The 20,710-nt window shown below is 45.3% G+C and overlaps 1 protein-coding gene across 1 annotated transcript in view; it reads right to left on the bottom strand.

Moving 5' to 3' along the window:
- Positions 1-20,710, bottom strand: part of CFAP65 (cilia and flagella associated protein 65) — a 61,783-nt gene that overhangs the window by 20,979 nt on the left and 20,094 nt on the right. The window contains exons 4-14 of the mRNA XM_067739936.1: positions 20,188-20,238; positions 19,656-19,874; positions 17,586-17,770; positions 6,151-6,253; positions 5,504-5,670; positions 5,115-5,314; positions 4,704-4,849; positions 3,999-4,221; positions 3,381-3,646; positions 2,724-2,924; positions 2,135-2,494 (exon numbers count right to left, since the gene is read on the bottom strand). Of these exons, the coding sequence (XP_067596037.1) occupies positions 2,135-2,494; positions 2,724-2,924; positions 3,381-3,646; positions 3,999-4,221; positions 4,704-4,849; positions 5,115-5,314; positions 5,504-5,670; positions 6,151-6,253; positions 17,586-17,770; positions 19,656-19,874; positions 20,188-20,238 (2,121 nt within the window). The remainder of the gene's footprint in view (positions 1-2,134; positions 2,495-2,723; positions 2,925-3,380; positions 3,647-3,998; positions 4,222-4,703; positions 4,850-5,114; positions 5,315-5,503; positions 5,671-6,150; positions 6,254-17,585; positions 17,771-19,655; positions 19,875-20,187; positions 20,239-20,710) is intronic.

Here is a 20,710-nt window from a genome sequence, read left to right as displayed (position 1 = left end):
CACCCCCGCTTGCCTGCCCTGTACTGCAGGAGCCCTACGTGGGGCCCAGCGGGAGGGGCCCTCGGGGAAGACAGCTCGGAGAACAGCAGTCATAGCAGCCCCTCCCGCTGTGCGCCAGGCCCTGCCCTGAGCACTCAGCAAACGTGCTCTTTGATCCCCCCAGTCAGACGAGGGTGGGGCTGGGATGTGAAAGCAGCATTCATCCTGCAGGAATGTGCCCAGAGAGCACTGGCCAACAGAAATATAATGCAAGCCACAAGTGTGAGCCGCAAACGGCATTTTAAATGTTCTAGTCCCAGCAATCCCACTACTGGGCATATACCCTGAGAAAACCAGAATTCAAAAAGAGTCGTGTACCACAATGTTCATTGCAGCTCTATTTACAATAGCCAGGACACGGAAGCAACCTAAGTGTCCATCGACAGATGATTGGATAAAGAAGATGTGGCACATATATGCAATGGAATATTACTCAGCCATAAAAGGAAACGAAATTGAGTTATTTGTAGTGAGGTGGATGGACCTAGAGTCTGTCATACAGAGTGAACTAAGTCAGAAAGAGAAGAACAAATACCGCATGCTAACACACATATATGGAATATTAAAAAAAAAATGGTTCTGAAGAACCTAGGGGCAGGACAGGGATAAAGACGCAGATGTAGAGAACGGACTTGAGGACACGGGGAGGGGGAAGGGTAAGCTGGGACGAAGTGAGAGAGTGGCATGGACATATATACACACCAAACGTAAAATAGATAGCTAGTGGGAAGCAGCCGCATAGCACAGGGAGATCAGCTCGGTGCTTTGTGACCACCTAGAGGGTTGGGATGGGGAGGGTGGGAGGGAGGGAGATGCAAGAGGGATGAGATATGGGGGTATATGTATACGTATAGCTGACTCACTTTGTTATACAGCAGAAACACACCATTGTAAAGCAATTATACTCCAATAAAGATGTTAAAAGATAAATAAATAAAAAGTAAATGTTCTAGTAGCCACATCAACAAGGTGAAACGCATGCAATTTATTCAACAATACGTTTTGTCTAACCCAGCTGATCTAAAATCTTTTCACTCCAACGTATAATCGATATATAAGTGATGCAGGAGGCATTTTGCATTCTTCTGTGCTAAGTCTTAGAAATCAGTGTGTCTCCTCCCTTTACAGCATATCTGTTTGGACCTGACACAGTACAAGTACTCAGCAGCCACATGTGGCTGGTGATTGGCATATCGGACAGCACAGGGTTACAGCCTGTAGCCTAAAAGTCTGACAGGCTCAGCAAAGCCAAGTGTCCACAGCCTTATTCCTACGAACTTCCAAGTCCCGCCACTGCCAAGATATTAGAACAGAGACAACTAAAGACTCAGCTTTGGAAAAACTTCTCAGAAGTTTGGATAGGTTCCCAAGTTCACAGATGAAAAGACCAGGGCTCAGAGGCATTAAGGGACGTGCCCAAGGTCACAGAGCTGGTAAGGGACTCTGACCTTGACTGCACAGCTCTCCTCTTCCCTGAGCCCCAGCACCCAGCCACTGGGAGAGAACAGCAGGGTGGGTAGAGCAGAGAAAGGAGGGAAAGGGCAGGATGGACTGGAGATGAGGAGGGAGCGACACGTCTGGGGCTAAGAGACGTGGCTGGGACAGCCTGGTCAAGGGAAGTTGGACTAGAAGCCGCTCCCTACACGCACCTAATCACCAGGTGCCCCTGACTCCGCCCCCCAGGCCCTAGTTCCTGCCCACAGCTCTTTTAGAGGGACCACTTCCTACCTCAAGGACTAGAGGGAGGCCAGGAGCCACCCCGCCACACCAGCCAGGAGCCCCAGGAAACTATGTGCACCAAAATTTTCCAAAGGGCTTGAGCCCCACTGAGTTCTCCCTCTGGAGGGGTGGGAGGCACATGTGAGTGAGACATAATCAGCTGGGTCAAGAAGCCCCTTGGCCCAGGCAGGCCATGAGCCTGGGGAAACACAGACCGCGAAGGCTGTAGTCCAGCCAAGGAGACAAGAGGAGGAAGCAGAGCCTGGCACAGAGAGGATGGATCCTACATCACCCCATCACCCCCTCCGACCCCATACCCTGCCGTTCAGCCTCCAGGGCAGAGAACCCACCTTCCCCCCCTCATCTGCCCACACACCTTATAGACAGCAAAGGCTTCAAGCTCCACGGCATACAGGCAGTTGGGGTGAGGCGGCTGGAAGTGCAAGCGCATGGCTGTGGACTTGAGAGGGGGCACATCGCAGGGGTTTGGAGTCACCCAGAAGGGGCAATCAGCCCTGCGTGTCCAGGCCACAGTGATTTTGCCTTTGGTGTAGTTCATCAGGCACAGGGGGACAGGGTTGGGGTCCTTGGGCCTGGGGCAGGCACCAAAATCCACCTCAACAGGCTCAATGCTGACGGGCGGGGGAAAGATGGCCATGTCGTTGGTGCCGTCGAAGAAGTACTCGGTCATGGGGGGGATGAGGGGATATTGCGGGGCTGGTATGTCCTCCAGGTCCTGTGTGGGGAGAGCCGGTTGCCGGGGGCCCAGCTGCCATTCCTCCTGCTGCTGCCCCTCATCTGCATGCTCCTTTCTGGAAAAGGCTACAAGAGCTCCACACACGTCACCCCCGACTACTAAGGGTACCCACAGGGCTACGGAGCACAGGACTGCCCAAGAATTGAGAAGGGGGCATGAACCTGGGGAGGGTAGGTGGCCCCCGGGGCCCCAGAGGGGTCCATCGAACCTCAGTGGGAATCATCAGGGCACCGTTCTTATCCTGCTCCAGCTTCCTCTCCCTCAGCATGATGTCCAGGATGTCAGGCGGGTAGAGCGTCAGGCCCCGCACCAGGTGTGTGCGGTACCAAGCGAGGTGCTGAGGCCTGAGGATGGCTGGCTTTGTGCTGTCCGAGTGACACGTCCCAATCAGGTCGAGGAACAGTGGGTCCTGCGACATTTGTCTGTGTGAGGCTAGATTTGAGCCTCCACTTGCCACCTTGGCCAGAGACCAGCTGGTCAGGGCACAGTTTGTACCACCTTGTCCAGGGGCCTGGGTTGGGGTCGTCACTTCAAGGCTCTCTGTGCTGCACATGCTGCGTGGGGCGAGGTCCAGTCCCCCCTACACCAGCCCATTAGCAGCATCAGAGCAAAGTCTTTGGCCTGGCAGCAGTCACAGCAAGACTGGCCTACCCACCCGGCTCGGAGCGAGCGTTCACATGCCCCTGGCCAAACTCTGGCTCCAAAAGCCAGACTGGGGCTCTGGAGGTGATGATCCAGGCAGACAGCCCTGGAAGCTCCAGAATACAGGGGACTGAGCACCAAGCACTGTCTGCATTGCTAGGACTCGGATCGGCCCCTCCAGCTTCCCGGGGAGCCCCTCCTCACCCCCTCCCCCATAGCTCACCTGGTGGTGGATGAAACAGGCCACCCTCCGAAAGTAGATGATGGGGTGAGTGGGCTGGAAGGCACAGTGCAGGGTCATGCGGGCCTTGCCCACCAGGGTCCCAAAGGCAGGTCTGATGCTGAAGACGCTCTCCTGACAGTCGATGTCAAACTGGAAGTGGGCCGTGCAGTCCGACTTGTTCTCAATCCACAGGGACTGCTCCGAGCGCTTCCCGAGGTTGACCCAGCTGAAGTCGACACAGTAGTACTGCAGGGACACGTCAGGACCTGGGCGGAAGAGATGGGGGCTCTGTGAGTGGGCCCTGCCACCTGAGTGGGGCTGGGGTATCAGCCTCCCCGAGGCTATGTCAAAGGGTACCACTGATGGGAGGTGGTGCTGCCTGGAGACAGAAGGTTGGGTTGGAAAGGCCTGAGCAGACCACCAGGTCACCAGGGGCGAGCATGGGAACAATATCTCCAGGCGTCTTCAACTGGTTCCTCACTGATTCCACCAGGGGGCAGCAGACACCCAGGTTGAGGGCAAGGAGGCCCTGGGCGACTAGGAGTGGGCACTTGCCAATCCTAAGCATGGGTTGCTCCAGTCTCCAGAGGGAGTGCAGTGACCTGGGACTGCCAGTACCTCTACAGAAACCAACGACTTTGAGCAGGGTTTGGGAGGCACAGCCAGAGGGCATGACGGACAAGTAGTCCATAGTCCTGACGTCCAAGGTCTTGGGGTGGAAGAACACTGACACGCATTTCTTCTGTCCCGGGGGCACGATGCCATGGGCCGTGGGGCATGAGAAGGCCTCGTCTTTGGCCAGCATGTCTGGGGCCACTTCAATCCTGAAGGGGGCGCTCACCTACGGGGCCAGGTGGGGACAGGAGGTGGTCAGGTCACAGGTGGCTCGTCTGTTATTACCAAGGTGCCCAGCCGAGGGGGTGAGGGCAGCTGAAGCCCCACCTGTGCCTCAATCATCAGCTTTGATGGTGGAGCAAGGCTGCCTCTGCCGGGAGGAAGGAGGGGGCCGAGCCGTGTGCCCTACACTGGGACCACCCAGAGGGGGCACCTTTTCCTTTTCTCAAAGGTACCACAAAGGCTGGCTGTGGTCCTGGCATCAGGACACCTTAGGACTTCTCTTGGAGTTGCTCTGGGGCGGGTCGAGGGATACCCCAGCCCAGCCCCCAGCTGAGAGGAGAGTGGGACCCCTTTTGACATGAGTGTATCAGCAGACATGGGTACGTGAGGTTGCAACATTCTGTACAGGGGCTGAGTGTTAGTTGCACCTGGCCCTGTGGTCCCTGAGTCCTGCCCCCACTCCCGCTATGTGCACAGGACGCATACCACCGATGGGTTATACAGCTTGATCTGCCTCTCAGCGGTGCAGCCCACGGCAACAGAGCCAAAGTGCAACACTTTCTGGATGCCCTCGGCATCCTGGTCCTCCGGGCGCTTCTGCTTTATGCTCACCAGCAGCTGGGCGCATTTGGCTGGGCAGAGAGGGGGGAGTCTTGGGGAGAAATCCACCAGGGCCTCTGTGGCCCTAGCTGAACAGCCCTTCAGAGAAGACGGGGGTCCCCAGGGAAACACTGGTCTGCGACAACAAGGAAGACAGAGAAAAGGCAAAGCCTGCAGGGCTCAGGGGAGGGCAGGAGGCTGGAGGAGGTCCCGTGGAGGCCAGGCCAGGGCGGGGGCGGGGGGGGGCACACTGCGGCTTCGATCCCTGCAGAGGATGGGTGAGAGGTCGGGCCTCACCCACAGCCTGCAGCTGGATGCTGCTCTTCTGCTTGCTCCCCTCCCCGTACCAGCACGTGGCCTGAACGTCATAGATGACAGCCATAAGGGGCTGAAAGGTCACGGTGATCCGGCAGGCCTGGCCTGGCTCCAGCAGCCCCGTGGTCGGCAACATCTGGAATGGGCTGGGGGACTCCCAGGTGAAGAAGGTGGGCAGGTCCCTGGAGGGGGGTGGGCAGGTTAGAGCCACTGGGCTCACTGACCACTGCCCCTGCTTTAGAAAGGCCGGGATGCCCCCTTTACTCCCCCTATCTCCTTCCACCATCACACAGGCCAGTCTCTCCTGCTCCCAGGAACCCTCCTCACAGTCCTCACTCTTCCCACCTCTGAGCCTCAGCCACAGCCCTCACCCCGCATTGTCCAGACAGAACCAGGCCTCGGCCATGTCCCCCATGGCACACACGGGCAACTGCAGGGACGGTGGGCAGATCAGATTGTGGCAGGGCAGGGTGGCTCTCAGGTCCACACAGAACATCCCCTCTGCTTTCTCAAACCACAGCTGGTCCATGTACTCCTTCTGCAGTGTGGGGGCAGAGAGGCAGAGGCCCTGGTTGATCAGTGGTAGCCGGGTGGTACTCAAGGACCACTCACCTGACCCCAGCCCTTGGCCATCCCCTCAACACAACTGCTGAGGGCTGGGTTGGGCTATGGCCCTCCATCTCAGTCTCTGAAGAGAGGGTCAGTTACTTGTGTTCCAGCACCATCTTGGTCTCAGAGATGTAGGGCTTCTTTTGTGAGGAATAAAGTATTTGGGGAAACATTTTGAGAGCAGGAAGAGCCCAAGGAATATAGGGCTTTCTGATGGCCAACACAGTAGCACAGCCTTTTCCCCCAACAACATCCAACTGGGAAGCCCCCTCTATCTAATGAGTTTTGGCTCCAGCTGGTGGGATGTGGGTGTGGTGGGAGAGCTCCTTGCTGCTCTGCCCTACATCCTGCTCTGAAGTCACTGTGCCTGTGTCCCTCCCTGCCCTCCGCTCACCATGGCAGACCTTACCTCCTCCAGGGGCCGGAAGATGATTGGGAGTGAGAGGGTTATGCCTGGGCTCAGGAAGATGGGCTGGGGGATGACCGTGAAGAAGAATTTCGTCTTGGGGGGCCTGTGGGAAGGAGCCAGAGGATAAGCACTTCAGGATCAGAAAATTAGGAGAGGCAGAAAGATTAGGGAATATTCTGGAAAGCCAAGCAGACTTGAGTCTGTGGGACCATGGAAGGAGAAACACAGGTGTTCTGTCATAGGAGGAACTGTCTCCCTCATCCTACCACTTCTCTTGCAGACCTTCACTCTCGGATGTCAGAGCACTGAATGAAAAGATACAGGGCCAAGGGAGCAGCGCTTGTACCTCAGATGCACATGGTGGTCAGTGGGGTCTGGGATGGGGAAGGCTGCCCTGATTTAACCAAATCCCTGAGCACTTAGCTGGGGGAAACCAAAGCTGAGAACAGAGGTGCCAGGGATGCATTCCCAAGCAGAGATCTCGGCACAGCTGTAGAGTTCCAGAGTGGGTCAAAACTATAGATTCTGCAGACTTCAAAAATACTAATAGGGGACTTCCCTGGTGGCGCAGTGGTTAAGAATCTGCCTGCCAATGCAGGGGACACGGGTTCGAGGCTGGTCTGGGAAGATCCCACATGCCGTGGAGCAACTAAGCCCGTGTGCCACAACTACACGCCTGCACTCTAGAGCCCGTAAGCCACAACTATTGAGCCCGTGTGCCACAACTACTGAGCCCATGTGCCACAACTACTGAAGCCCGCATGCCTACAGCCTGTGCTCTGCAACAAGAGAAGCCATGAGAAGCGTAGCCCCTGCATGCCCCAACTAGAGAAAGCCCACACACAGCAACGAAGACCCAATGCAGCCATAAATAAATAAATTTATTTTTAAAAATATATTAATAAGAAGGCAATATTATCAAAAAATCTATAGCAATAAGTTCAGATAAAATATACATATTCCTAGGAATGTATAATTGACCAAAACTGATTCAAGAATTATACATTTTATGGCCACCCTTTCTAAAAGTATCCAAAAAATTAAATAAATAGTCAAAAATCTTCCCACAAAGAAAACACCAGGCCAGATGGCTCCCCAGCAAGTAGTACCAAGCATCTGATAATCCTTGTCTTCTCTTCCCAACAGCAGAAAACAAGGAAACCCTCCCCACCATATTCTATGAATCCATCATAACGTTGTTATCAAAACCTGACAGTTATGAGAAGAAAGGAAAATCACAGGCTAATATCACCCATAAACAAAATACTGGCAAAAAGAATTTAGCAATCTGTATAAAAAGAATACTCAATCATGACCAAGTTGGGCTTATTCTAGGAATACACAGTTGGTGTAACATTAAAAAAATCAGTTAATGTAATTCACCATACTAACAAATTAAGAGAGAAAAAAATCAAATGATCGTCTCAATAAAGAAAAATATTAAACTTCAACATATGTTTATGACAAAAACTCTCAGCAACCTAGAAATAGAAGGGAACTTCCTTAACCTGATAAAGTTTAAAAAAAAAAAAGAAAGAAAAAACTACAGGAACCATCCAAATTAATGGTGAAACACTGGAATCTTTCATGCTGAGATCATGAACAAAACAATGATGCCTTCTATAACAGCTTCTGTTCAACACTTTCCTTTTCAACAGTGCAGTAAGAAAAGACAAAGAAAGAAAGGAGATAGGGTTGGAAAGGAAGGAAAAATGCCATTTTCATATAAGATATGAATGTGTATGTGGAAAAAAAGAATTAACAAATACATTATTAGAGTTAATGAGAGAACTTACCAAGGTTTCTGGGCACAAGATTATGAACAAAACATCCATATTTTTAAAAAATGACTTTCTATAAAGCCAGCAACAAGCAGAAAATGAAACAACTTTAAAAGAGATCATACTCAGCATCATCAAAAATATAAAACACTTAGGGATAAATCTAACTAAAGATGTGTAAGACACCTACAGAGAAAAATCTATATTTTATTGAGAGGCATGAAAGAAGACCTAAAGAAATATAAAGATAAACCATGAGTCATGAAAGATAAAAACTGTCATGAAAGACTCAGTTTGTAATGACATCAAGTCTCCCCAAATTAACCTATAGTTTCAAATAAATCCCAATCAAAATCTCAAAAAGTAGTTTATGTGTGTGTGGTAAGCTGATTTGGAGACATATATGAAAGTTCAACGGCCCAAGGATAGCCAAGACAATCCTGAATAAGAATGAAGTTGGAAGACTTATACTATAAGATATTCAAGATTTATTATAAGCTCTAATATTTAATTCAGGATGATATTTATTGGCCCAGGGAAAGACAAATAGAGCAAGGGAACAAAACAGAGTTCAAAAATGGATCCATACATATATGGACACTTGATATACATCAGTGGTGGGGGAGATCATCAGGGAAGGTATGAACTTTTCAATAAATGGTGTTGGGACAATTGGACATTTGGTTGAGGGAAAAAAATGTCATTGGATCCCTACTTGAAACCATTCACAAAAATCAATTCCATATAGATAAAAGACAAATATTAAATGCAAAATTATAAAGTCTATAGAAGACACTATAAGAGAATATCTTCATGACCTAGGTAAGGGTAGAGAAGAACTTCTTAAACAAGATACAAAAAAGCCTCAACCATAAAAGAAAAATATGGGTACATTTGATTCCTTTGAAATTAAGAACTTCTTTTCTTCAAAAGACATGATAGAGTAAAAGACAAGTCACAAAGTGGGAGAAGATATTCACAACACAGAACTGACAAAGGATTAGTATCCTCAATAAGAATTTCTATTTAAAAAAGACATTATAAGGGCAGACAGCAGAAGCAAGAAGAACTACAATCCTGCAGCCTGTGGAACAAAAACCATATTCACAGAAAGATAGACAAGATGAAAAGGCAGAGGGCTATGTACCAGATGAAGCAACAAAATAAAACCCCAGAAAAACAACTAAATGAAGTGGAGATAGGCAACCTTCCAGAAAAAGAATTCAGAATAATGATAGTGAAGATGATCCGGGACCTCGGGAAAAGAATGGAGGCAAAGATCAAGAAGATGCAAGAAATGTTTAACAAAGACCTAGAAGAATTAAAGAACAAACAAACAGAGATGAACAATACAATAACTGAAATGAAAAATACACTAGAAGGAATCAATAGCAGAATAACTGAGGCAGAAGAACGGATAAGTGACCTGGAAGACAGAATGGTGGAATTCACTGCTGCGGAATGGAATAAAGAAAAAAGAATGAAAAGAAATGAAGACAGCCTGAGACCTCTGGGACAACATTAAACGCAACAACATTTGCATTACAGGGGTCCCAGAAGGAGAAGAGAGAGAGAAAGGACCTGAGAAAATATTTGAAGAAATTATAGTTGAAAGATTTCCTAACATGGGAAAGGAAATAGCCACCCAAGTCCAGGAAGCGCAGAGAGTCCCATACGGGATAAACCCAAGAAGAAACACTCTGAGACACATAGTAATCAAACTGGCAAAAATTAAAGACAAAGAAAAAGTATTGAAAGCAGCAAGGGAAAAACGACAAATATCATACAAGGGAACTCCCATAAGGTTAACAGCTGACTTCTCAGCAGAAACTCTGCAAGCCAGAAGGGAGTGGCATGATATACTTAAAGTGATGAAAGGGAAGAACCTACAACCAAGATTACTCTAGCCAGCAAGGATCTCATCCAGATTCGATGGAGAAATAAAAAGCTTTACTGACAAGCAAAAGCTAAGAGAATTCAGCACCACCAAACCAGCTCTACAACAAATGCTAAAGGAACGTCTCTAAGTGGGAAACACAAGAGAAGAAAAGAACCTAAAAAAAAAAAACCCAAAACAATTAAGAAAATGGTCATAGGAACATACATATTGATAATTACCTTAAACGTGAATGGATTAAATGCTCCAACCAAAAGACACAGACTTGCTGAATGGATACAAAAACAAGACCCATATATATGCTCTCTACAAGAGACCCACTTCAGACCTAGGGACACATACAGACTGAAAGTGAGGGGATGGAAAAAGATATTCCATGCAAATGGAAATCAAAAGAAAGCTGGGTAGCAATACTCATATTAGATAAAATAGACTTTAAAATAAAGAATGCTTCAAGAGACAAGGAAGGACACTACATAATGATCAAGGGATCAATCCAAGAAGAAGATATAACAATTATAAATATATATGCACCCAACACAGGAGCATCTCAATACATAAGGCAACTGCTAACAGCTATAAAAGAGGAAATCGACGGTAACACAATAATAGTGGGGGACTTTAACACCTCACTTACACCAATGGACAGATCATCCAAAATGAAAATAAATAAGGAAACAGAAGCTTTAAATGACACAATAGACCAGATAGATTTAACTGATATATATAGGACATTCCATCCAAAAACAGCAGATTACACTTTCTTCTCAAGTGTGCACGGAACATTCTCCAGGATAAATCACATCTTGGGTCACAAATCAAGCCTCAGGAAATTTAAGAAAATTGAAATCGTATCAAGTATCTTTTCTGACCACAATGTTATGAGATTAGAAATCAATTACAGGGGGAAAAAATGTAAAAAACACAAACACATGGAGGCTAAACAATATGTTACTAAATAACCAAGAGATCACTGAGGAAATCAAAAAATACCTAAAGACAAATGACAATGAAAACACGATGATCCAAAACCTATGGGATGCAGCAAAAGCAGTTCTAAGAGGGAAGTTTATAGCAATACAAGCCTACCTAAAGAAACAAGAAAAATCTCAAATAAACAATCTAATTTACACCTAAAGGAACCAGAGAAAGAAGAACAAACAAAACCCAAAGTTAGTAGAAGGAAAGAAATCATAAAGATCAGAGCAGAAATAAATGAAATAGAAACAAAGAAAACAATAGCCAAGATCAATAAAACTAAAAGCTGGTTCTTTGAGAAGATAAACAAAGTTGATAAAACATTAGCCAGACTCATCAAGAAAAAGAGGGAGAGGACTCAAATCAATAAAATTAGAAATGAAAAAGGAGAAGTTACAACAGACACCGCAGAAATACAAAGCATCCTAAGAGACTACAACAAGCAACTCTATGCCAATAACATGGACAACCTGGAAGAAATGGACAAATTCTTAGAAAGGTATAACCTTCCAAGACTGAACCAGGAAGAAATAGAAAATATGAACAAACCAATCACAAGTAATGAAATTGAAACTGTGATTAAAAATCTTCCAAAAAACAAAAGTCCAGGACCAGATGCCTTCACAGGTGAATTCTATCAAACATTTAGAGAAGAGCTAACACCCATCCTTCTAAAACTCTTCCAAAAAATTGCAGAGTAAGGAACACTCCCAAACACATTCTATGAGGTCACCATCACCCTGATACCAAAACCAGACAAAGATACTACCAAAAAAGAAAACTACAGACCAATATCACTGATGAATATAGATGCAAAAATCCTCAACAAAATACTAGCAAACAGAATCCAACAACACTTTAAAAGGATCGTACACCATGATCAAGTGGGATTTATTCCAGGGATGCAAGGATTCTTCAATATATGCAAATCAATCAATGTGATACACCATATTAACAAATTGAAGAAGAAAAACCATATGATCATCTCAATAGATGCAGAAAAAGCTTTTGACAAAATTCAACACCTATTTATGATAAAAAAAACTCTCCAGAAAGTGGGCATAGAGGGAACCTACCTCAACATAATAAAGGTCATATATGACAAACCCACAGCAAACATCATTCTCAATGGTGAAAAACTGAAAGCATTTCCTCTAAGATCAGGAACAAGACAAGGATGTCCACTCTCACCACTATTACTCAACATAGTCTTGGAAGTCCTAGCCACAGAAATCAGAGAAAAAAAAGAAATAAAATGAATACAAAATGGAAAAGAAGAAGTAAAACTGTCACTGTTTGCAGTGACACTGTTTGCACTGTTTGACATGATACTATACATAGAGAATCCTAAAGATGCCACCAGAAAACTACTAGAGCTAATCAATGAATTTGGTAAAGTTGCAGGATACAAAATTAATGCACAGAAATCTCTTTCATTCCTATATACTAATGATGAAAAGTCTGAAAGAGAAATTAAAGAAACACTCCCATTTATCACTGCAAAAAAAAGAATAAAATACCTAGGAATAAACCTACCTAGGGAGACAAAAGACCTGTATGAAGAAAAGTATAAGACACTGATGAAAGAAATTAAAGACAATACCAACAGATGGAGAGATATACCATGTTCTTGGATTGGAAGAATCAATATTGTGAAAATGACTATACTACCCAAAGCAATCTACAGATTCAATGCAATCCCTATCAAATTACCAATGGCATTTTTTACGGAACTAGAACAAAAAATCGTAAAATTTGTATGGAGACACAAAAGACCCCCAATAGCCAAAGCAGTCTTGAGGGAAAAAACCGGAGCTGGAGGAATTAGACTCCCTGACTTCAGACTATACTACAAAGCTACAGTAATCAAGACAATATGGTACTGGCACAAAAACAAAAACATAGATCAAAGGAACAAGATAGAAAGCCCAGAGATAAACCCACGCACCTATGGTCAACTAATCTATGACAAAGGAGGCAAGGATATACAATGGAGAAAAGACAGCCTCTTCAATAAGTGGTGCTGGGAAAACTGTAAAAGAATGAAATTAGAATAGTCCCTAACACCATACACAAAAATAAACTCAAAATGGATTAGAGACCTAAATGTAAGACTGGACACTATAAAACTCTTAGAGGAAAACATAGGAAGAACACTCTTTGACATAAATCACAGCAACATCTTTTTTGATCCACCTCCTAGAGTAATGGAAATAAAAACAAAAATAAACAAATGGGACCTAATGAAACTTCAAAGCTTTTGCACAGCAAAGGAAACCATAAACAAGACAAAAAGACAACCCTCAGAATGGGAGAAAATATTTGCAAACGAATCAACAGACAAACGATTAATCTGCAAAATATATAAACAGCTCATGCAGCTCAATATTAAAAAAACAAACAACCCAATCCAAAAATGGGCAGGAGACCTAAATAGACATTTCTCCAAAGAAGACATACAGATGGCCAAGAAGCACATGAAAAGCTGCTCAACATCACTAATTATTAGAGAAATGCAAATCAAAAGTACAATGAGGTATCACCTCACACCAGTTAGAATGGGCATCATCAGAAAATCTACAAACAACAAATGCTGGAGAGGGTGTGGAGAAAAGGGAACCCTCTTGCACTGTTGGTCAGAATGTAAATTGATACAGCCACTATGGAGAACAGTATGGAGGTTCCTTAAAAAACTACAAATAGAACTACCATACGACCCAGCAATCCCACTACTGGGCATATACCCTGAGAAAACCATAATTCAAAAAGAGTCATGTACTGCAATGTTCATTGAAGCTCTATTTACAATAGCCAGGACATGGAAGCAACCTAAGTGTCCATCGACAGATGAATGGATAAAGAAGATGTGGCACATATATACAATGGAATATTACTCAGCCATAAAAAGGAACGAAATTGGGTCCTTTGTTGAGACGTGGATGGATCTAGAGATTGTCATACAGAGTGAAGTAAGTCAGAAAGAGAAAAACAAATATCGTATATTAACGCATGTATGTGGAACCTAGAAAAATGGTACAGATGAACTGGTATGCAGGGCAGAAGTTGAGACACAGATGTAGAGAACAAATGTATGGACACCAAGGGGGGAAAGCCGCGGGGGGTGGGGTGGGGATGGTGGTGTGCTGAATTGGGCAATTGGGATTGACATGTATACACTGATGTGTATAAAATTGATGACTAATAAGAACCTGCTGTTTAAAAAAATAAATAAAATTAAATTAAAAAAAAAAAGGAAAAGACAATCTAGCACAGCAAAGGAAACCATAAACAAAATGAAAAAAACAACCCACAGAATGGGAGAAAATATTTGCAAATGAACTGACCGACAGGGATTAATCTCCCAAATATACAAAAGGCTCATGCAGCTCAATATTGAAAAAGCAAACACCCAATCAAAAAATGGGCAGAAGATCTAAAAAGACATTTCTCGGGCTTCCCTGGTTGCGCAGTGGTTGAGAGTCCGCCTGCCGATGCAGGGGACGCGGGTTTGTGCCCCGGTCCGGGAGGATCACACATGCCACAGAGTGGCTGGGCCCGTGAGGCATGGCCGCTGGGCCTGCGCGTCCGGAGCCTGTGCTCCGCGGCGGGAGAGGCCACAGCAGTGAGAGGCCCACGTACCACAAAAAAATTTTAAAAATATAAATAAATAAAATAAATAAAAAGACATTTCTCCAAAGAAGACATACAGATGGACAGAGGCACATGAAAAGATGCTCAACATCACTAATTATTAGAGAAATGCAAATCAAAACTACAATGAGGTATCACCTCACACCAGTCAGAATGGCCATTATCAAAAAATCTGCAAACAATAAATGCTGGGAAGGGTGTGGAGAAAAGGGAACCTTCCTATACTGTTGGTGGGAATGTAAATTGGTACAACCATTATGGAGAACAGTATGGAGTTTCCTTAAAAAACTAAAAATAGAGCTGCCGTATGATCCAGCAATCCCACTCCTGGGCATATATCCAGAGAAAACCATAATGCAAAAAGATACATACACCCCAATGTTCATTGCAGCACTATTTACAATAGCCAGGACATGGAAGCAACCTAAATGCCCATTGACAGAGAAATGGATAAAGAAGATCTGGTACACATATATACAATGGAATATTACTCAGCCATAAAAAAGAATGAAATAACACCATTTGCAGCAACATGAATGGACCTAGAAATTGTCATACGAGTGAAGTCAGTCAGACAGAAAAAGACAAATATCATATGATAGCGCTTATATGTGGAATCTAAAAAAATGGTACAAATGAACTTACTTACAAAATAGAAATAGAGTCACAGGTGCAAAAAACAAACATGGAGGGAAGGGGTAGGGATAAACTGGGAGATTGGGATTGACATATACACACTACTATATATAAAATAGTTACCTAAGCAGGACCTCCTGGGAACTTAAATTTAAAACAAAGTTATTACAAGATAATGCCTATAATTCCCTGTACTCTGCAATATATCTTTGTTGCTTATCTACTTTAAACTTAGTAGTTTGTTTTTCTTAATCCCATGTCCCTATCTTGCCCCTCCCCACTTCCCTCTCCCCACTGGTAACCACTGGTTTGTTTTCTGTATCTGTGAGTTTGTTTCTTTTGCTATATACATTCATTTGTTTTATTTTTTAGATTGTACATATAAGTGATATCATACAGTATTTGTCTTTCTCTGTCTGACTTATTTCGCTAAGCATTATATTCTCTAGGTCCGTCCATGTTGCTGCAAATGGCAGAATTTCATTCTTTTTTTCTGGCTGAGTAATATCCCATTGTGGTATATATTGATATATACTCATTTGTCTGTTGATGGATGCTTGGGTTGGCTATTGCTATGAACATTGGGATGCATTTATCTTTTCCAATTAGTGTTTTTGTTTTTTTCTGGACATATACCCAGGAGTGGAATTGCTGAATCATATGGTCGTTTTTTTTAGTTTTTTGAGGAACCTCTGCACTGTTTTCCATGACGACTGACCAATTTCCATTCCCACCAACAGTGTACAAGGGTTCCCTTTTCTCCACGTCCTCACCAACATTTGTTATTTGTAGACTTTCTGATGATAGCCATTCTGACAGGTGTGCGGTGTTATCTCATTGTCGTTTTGATTTGCATTTCTCTAATAATTAGTGATCTTCAGCATCTTTTCATGTGCTGTTAGCTATCTGTATGTCTTCTTTGTTGATTGTCTTTTGTCTTTTTTTCTTCTAATTTTTATTGGAGTATAGTTGATTTACAATGTTGTGTTAGTTTCTGCTGTACAGCAAAGTGAATCGGTTGTACATACACATATATCTGCTCTTTTTTAGATTCTTTTCCTATATAGGTCATTACAGAGAATTGAGTAGAGTTCCCTGTGCTATACAGTAGGTCCTGCTTAGGTATCTATTTTATATATAGTAGTGTGTATATGTCAATACCAATATCCCAATTTATCCCTCCCCCCCCTTATCCCCTGGCAACCATATATCTTATAATAGCTTTTAAGGGAGTATAATCTAAAAAAATACTGGATCACCATTCTACACATCTGAAACTAATATAATATTATAAATCAGCTATATTTCAATATTTTTAAAAAATGAAAAAAGATAATCTATTAGAAAAATGGGCACAGGCTTAAACATGTATTTCACAAATGAAATGGCCAATAACATTTGAAAAGACACTCAGCTGTATTAGTAATCAGAGAAATGCAAATTGAACCCACAACAAATTACCATTATTGGCAAAAATTTTAAATCTTGACATTATCAATTGTTGATAAAGATACAGAGGAATGGGAACGCTCATATGTGGCTTATGGGAATATAAATGGATTACAAGTCCTTTGGGAAAGAGTTCGGCAAACATGTACAGAAATCTACAAAAAGCAAACATGTACATGTTCTAAGTCACAGCAACTGTACTCCTATGTATCTACCCTAGAAAAACTCTTGAACTTGTGCAATAGGAGATGTATACAGACCCAAACTGGAAACAACCCAAACGTCCCTTAACAGAAGAATGGGTGAATAGGTAGAAGCATACATTGGACTATTATACTGCAATGAAAAAGGATGAACTATATCTGCATGTGGATGAGTCTTACGAACATAACTGAGCAAAATAAAAGTGTAACGGGGCCTTCCCTGGTGGCGCAGTGGTTGAGAGTCCGCCTGCCGATGCAGGGCACACGGGTTCGTGCCCCGGTCCGAGAAGATCCCACATGCCGCGGAGCGGCTAGGCCCGTGAGCCACGGCCGCTGAGCCTGTGCATCCGGAGCCTGTGCTCCGCAACGGGAGAGGCCACAACAGTGAGAGGCCCGCGTACCGCAAAAAAAAAAAAAAAAAAAAAAGTGTAACAAAATATACCATGTTATCCCGCTTATATAAAGTTCATAAGAAGGAAAAATTAAACTATAACATTTAGGGATACAAACATAAGTGGTAAAACCTTTTGAGAAAAACAAGAAAATCATTATCATGAAAGACAAGGTATTGGTTACCTTTATGGGTAGGGAAGGTGTTCCAGTGCGGGGGACACATAGTGGGAGAAGGTGAGCTTCAGACACTGTTAGTATTCCATTATTTAATCTGGTCACAATTATTCAACAATTATTCAAATTATACTCTCAACAATTATTCAAGCTGTACATGTTTTATATCCTCTTCTGGTTTTATATGACATTTTAAAAGTGTGTTTTTTAAGAGTGGCTGCTTTGGGGGCTTGAAGGCTCAGGGGCTTAGTCTCTGATCGCTCATACTGGTACCTGTACTTTATCTTCTGGATTTTCAAGGATAGATTTTTCAGAACCAGGTTCTTGGTGATCTCCTTCCCCAACTCCCAGCCTTTCCACTGAAGCTCCTCAGCCACCTCAATGCCCCAGATGACCCTCTTCTTCACTTTGTCCTGCTTCTTTGGGAAGCACTTCTGAGTATCCATGGAACTGGCAGGCTGTCTGGTCGGCAGGGAGAAAGGGGAGAAGCAAGTGGGATAGGATTCAAAGACCCAGAGAATGGGCAAAGATCTCCCCACCTCCAGAAAGTAATGAATCACACCACTCTTCACCCCTGGGGGATGGTCTGGAGAGAGAAGGTGAGGGGCGGGTAGGCGAGTCAGATATTACCTCTTCTGAGGTCACTGGAATGGTTTTCCAACTAGATTCCCAGAGACCCTGCCCATGAAGCCTTCCCTGGCCACCGCACGGGCCATTCCACCTGGCACACTCAGCAGCCTTAGCTTGCCTGTTGTGCTCCTCAGTGTGCCCTCAGATCCCGGCCTGTTCAGATGCTGCCTCCTCCTCTGCCTGCCATCCTACCCCTTCGCTACAGAAGCCTCTCCTAGTTGGAGTGGTCTATCCCCGGCACTTCTCCAGAGCACAGGGATACACCACCATTCCCTCTTCCACCCCTCACCTAGCTGGTAGAGCAGAAGAAAGAGCCAATTTGCCTGCGACCACCCCGCACCCCGTGCCTTGACTTCGAGACCACCCCAAGCACTTCTCCTAATGATGCTAGAGGTTCGCTATGCCAACGCTTCTCGTCTGTAATGGAAAATCCTGTCATAGGTGAATCCCTAGCCCCTATGTATCTGAGGGGGGAGGGAGATGGAAAAATGCCTGGGGTGGCAAGATGGCAGAAGGATGAAACAGGTGCCTCTTCCTACCAGTCATCGCTCTGAAAGTAAATTCACTGCCATTTAACTTTATCTTTGACCAAGTATTGTTGTTATGTCATTACATAACATAAGGATACATTCATCTATTCGACAGATATTTGTTGACTACCTATGATGCAATGGACATTGTATTAGGTGCCAGGACTATAAAAGTGAGCAGGACTGGCAAATCCCTTCCTTCTTGGAACTATATCTCAGTTTATAGAGAGTGTCGGATGGCCTGACCTGCCCGTGGAGGAAAGGTGACTTGGGTGAGCAAGGATCATTCATTATAAATATCAACTGGTGCATCAGTTAGGGTCCAACCAGGAAAACAGAAGCCACTCCGGGTGTTTAAAATAAGGAATTTAATGCACAACCAGGGGATAGTGAAGTAACCCCAAAGTTAACAACATCAAGAAGCTGCCACCACACATAGGTTAGGGGAAGTGGCGGGGTTCTCAGAGCCCAGAGGCCTGTCTGGTGGGGACTGGAGTCACAGGGAGATGCAGCTGCTGATGGAGACACTGTCAAAAGCAGAGAGGGAAGAAGATAAATAGCCTGGCTTCTCCCTTCTTCCCAACTTCCAATCTCCTGCCAGCTCAGAGCAGAGTGGGGAAGGGCAGTGAGTGAATCTGTGAGCAAACTGGGCCAGAATGGCACAGATGGAGGGGTGAGATGACCCCGGTCCACAGAGAGGCAAATGCAACCACCATCACATCTAAGGAAACACGAGAATTCACAAATGATACAGACACATGCTGCACAAATGCAGTGAGACCCCATAGTTACATCCCTAGACAAGCACCCCCTGCCCTGGTCCTGCGCTATCACAGAGAGGGACCCCCGAGAGCTGTGAGAAGTAAACAACATCCATCCACTGACAAACACAAAGCCCTAGGGCTCGAGACCAGAAGAGCTTTGTGAAGGAAGAGAGAACTACTGGCTACTCTATCAGCCCCCAACTCGCATCTCCCCAGCGTTCTCCCCGCTCCACCATCACGCTCACAGCTGCCACCACTCCAGTTAGCATAGGGCTCAGTGTATGCAGGGTCTAGTACTGGAGTTTAGACAGGAGAGTGGGGTCGTCTCAGATTCCTACCCCCGCTGCCCTGCTGCCCATCTACCCTGCTTGGCCCTGCTCCACCCACTCCACCCGCCCCGCACGTGTCCTCACACAGGCACTAGCATTGCTGCTGCTGTAGGCACTCATGGCCACGCTGCTGCCAGTGATGGTGGGAAAGGCCACTGTGCTGGCACTCAGGCATGATCCAGCGTTCATGGTGTAGTCCCCGCTGTCCTCGTGAGGAGGCTTAGGGCTGCCCTGATGAGCATCCGGTGCCTGGAACACAAGTCCAAGGGAAGCTCTCTGGCTAAGACAGGAGTTCCTGCCAGTTGGGAGCTGGGAAGAGACCAGAGGGGAGGCAGGAGGGGCATGAAAAAGAGGGGTCAATGAAGAAGGCTCACCACGGCCATCATTTTCATGCAGGGGTGTCTGCTTCCTAGCTCTGGCAACAGGTGTGAAGTAGCACCATGAGGAACAAGACTGAATGCAAGATCCAAGGCTTTGCCTGGGAGCCTAGGGACTCACCGTTCAGGAAAGGCCATTTGGAAAAGGGAACTGGGGATGAGGCCCAGGCAGCCCTGCTCTCCAAGGCCACACTTGGCATTTCTCAGCAAGCCCCCAGTGAGTGTTACTGAAGCATATGCATTACCTTTACTTGGCTTTTACTCTCTACTTGTTTCCTCTGAACGTGGCTTGCCTCCTGTGGGAAAAGGAATAAGAGTCAAAGAAGAAGCAAATGAGACTGGAGGATTCTTGGGCTTCTGGGTTTCCTCTATCAGTACACGACATGTAGTCCAGGTTTAAAGGAAGCATTCACTAAAATAATGACTCAGTCCAAAGATTAATGAATCAACCTCTAAAACAGAGGGATCCACTGATAGACTGCGGCTGGAAGTTATATGCAAATACATGCAAACGTTATAGACAAATTATATGCAAAATGTCATGGGTTTGGGCATGTGCTCTTTTCCAGGGAGAGTGTCCACAGCTTTCACCAAATGCTCAAAAGGGTGCTTGGCCCTGCTCTAGGGGACACAGAAGTGTCCCAAACTGGCTCTGGCTCCCTCTCAAATCCCCCTTCCTTTAGCAGGCTTCCTTCAGCACATATACCCAGGTATGGCTACTACATTGGACAGCATCAATGTAATCCTTTTTTGAACATGTATACATTT

The sequence above is a fragment of the Pseudorca crassidens genome, chromosome 6, assembly GCF_039906515.1.
Source record: "Pseudorca crassidens isolate mPseCra1 chromosome 6, mPseCra1.hap1, whole genome shotgun sequence".
NCBI lineage: Eukaryota > Metazoa > Chordata > Mammalia > Artiodactyla > Delphinidae > Pseudorca > Pseudorca crassidens.
This window is presented reverse-complemented; position numbering and strand designations above follow the sequence as displayed.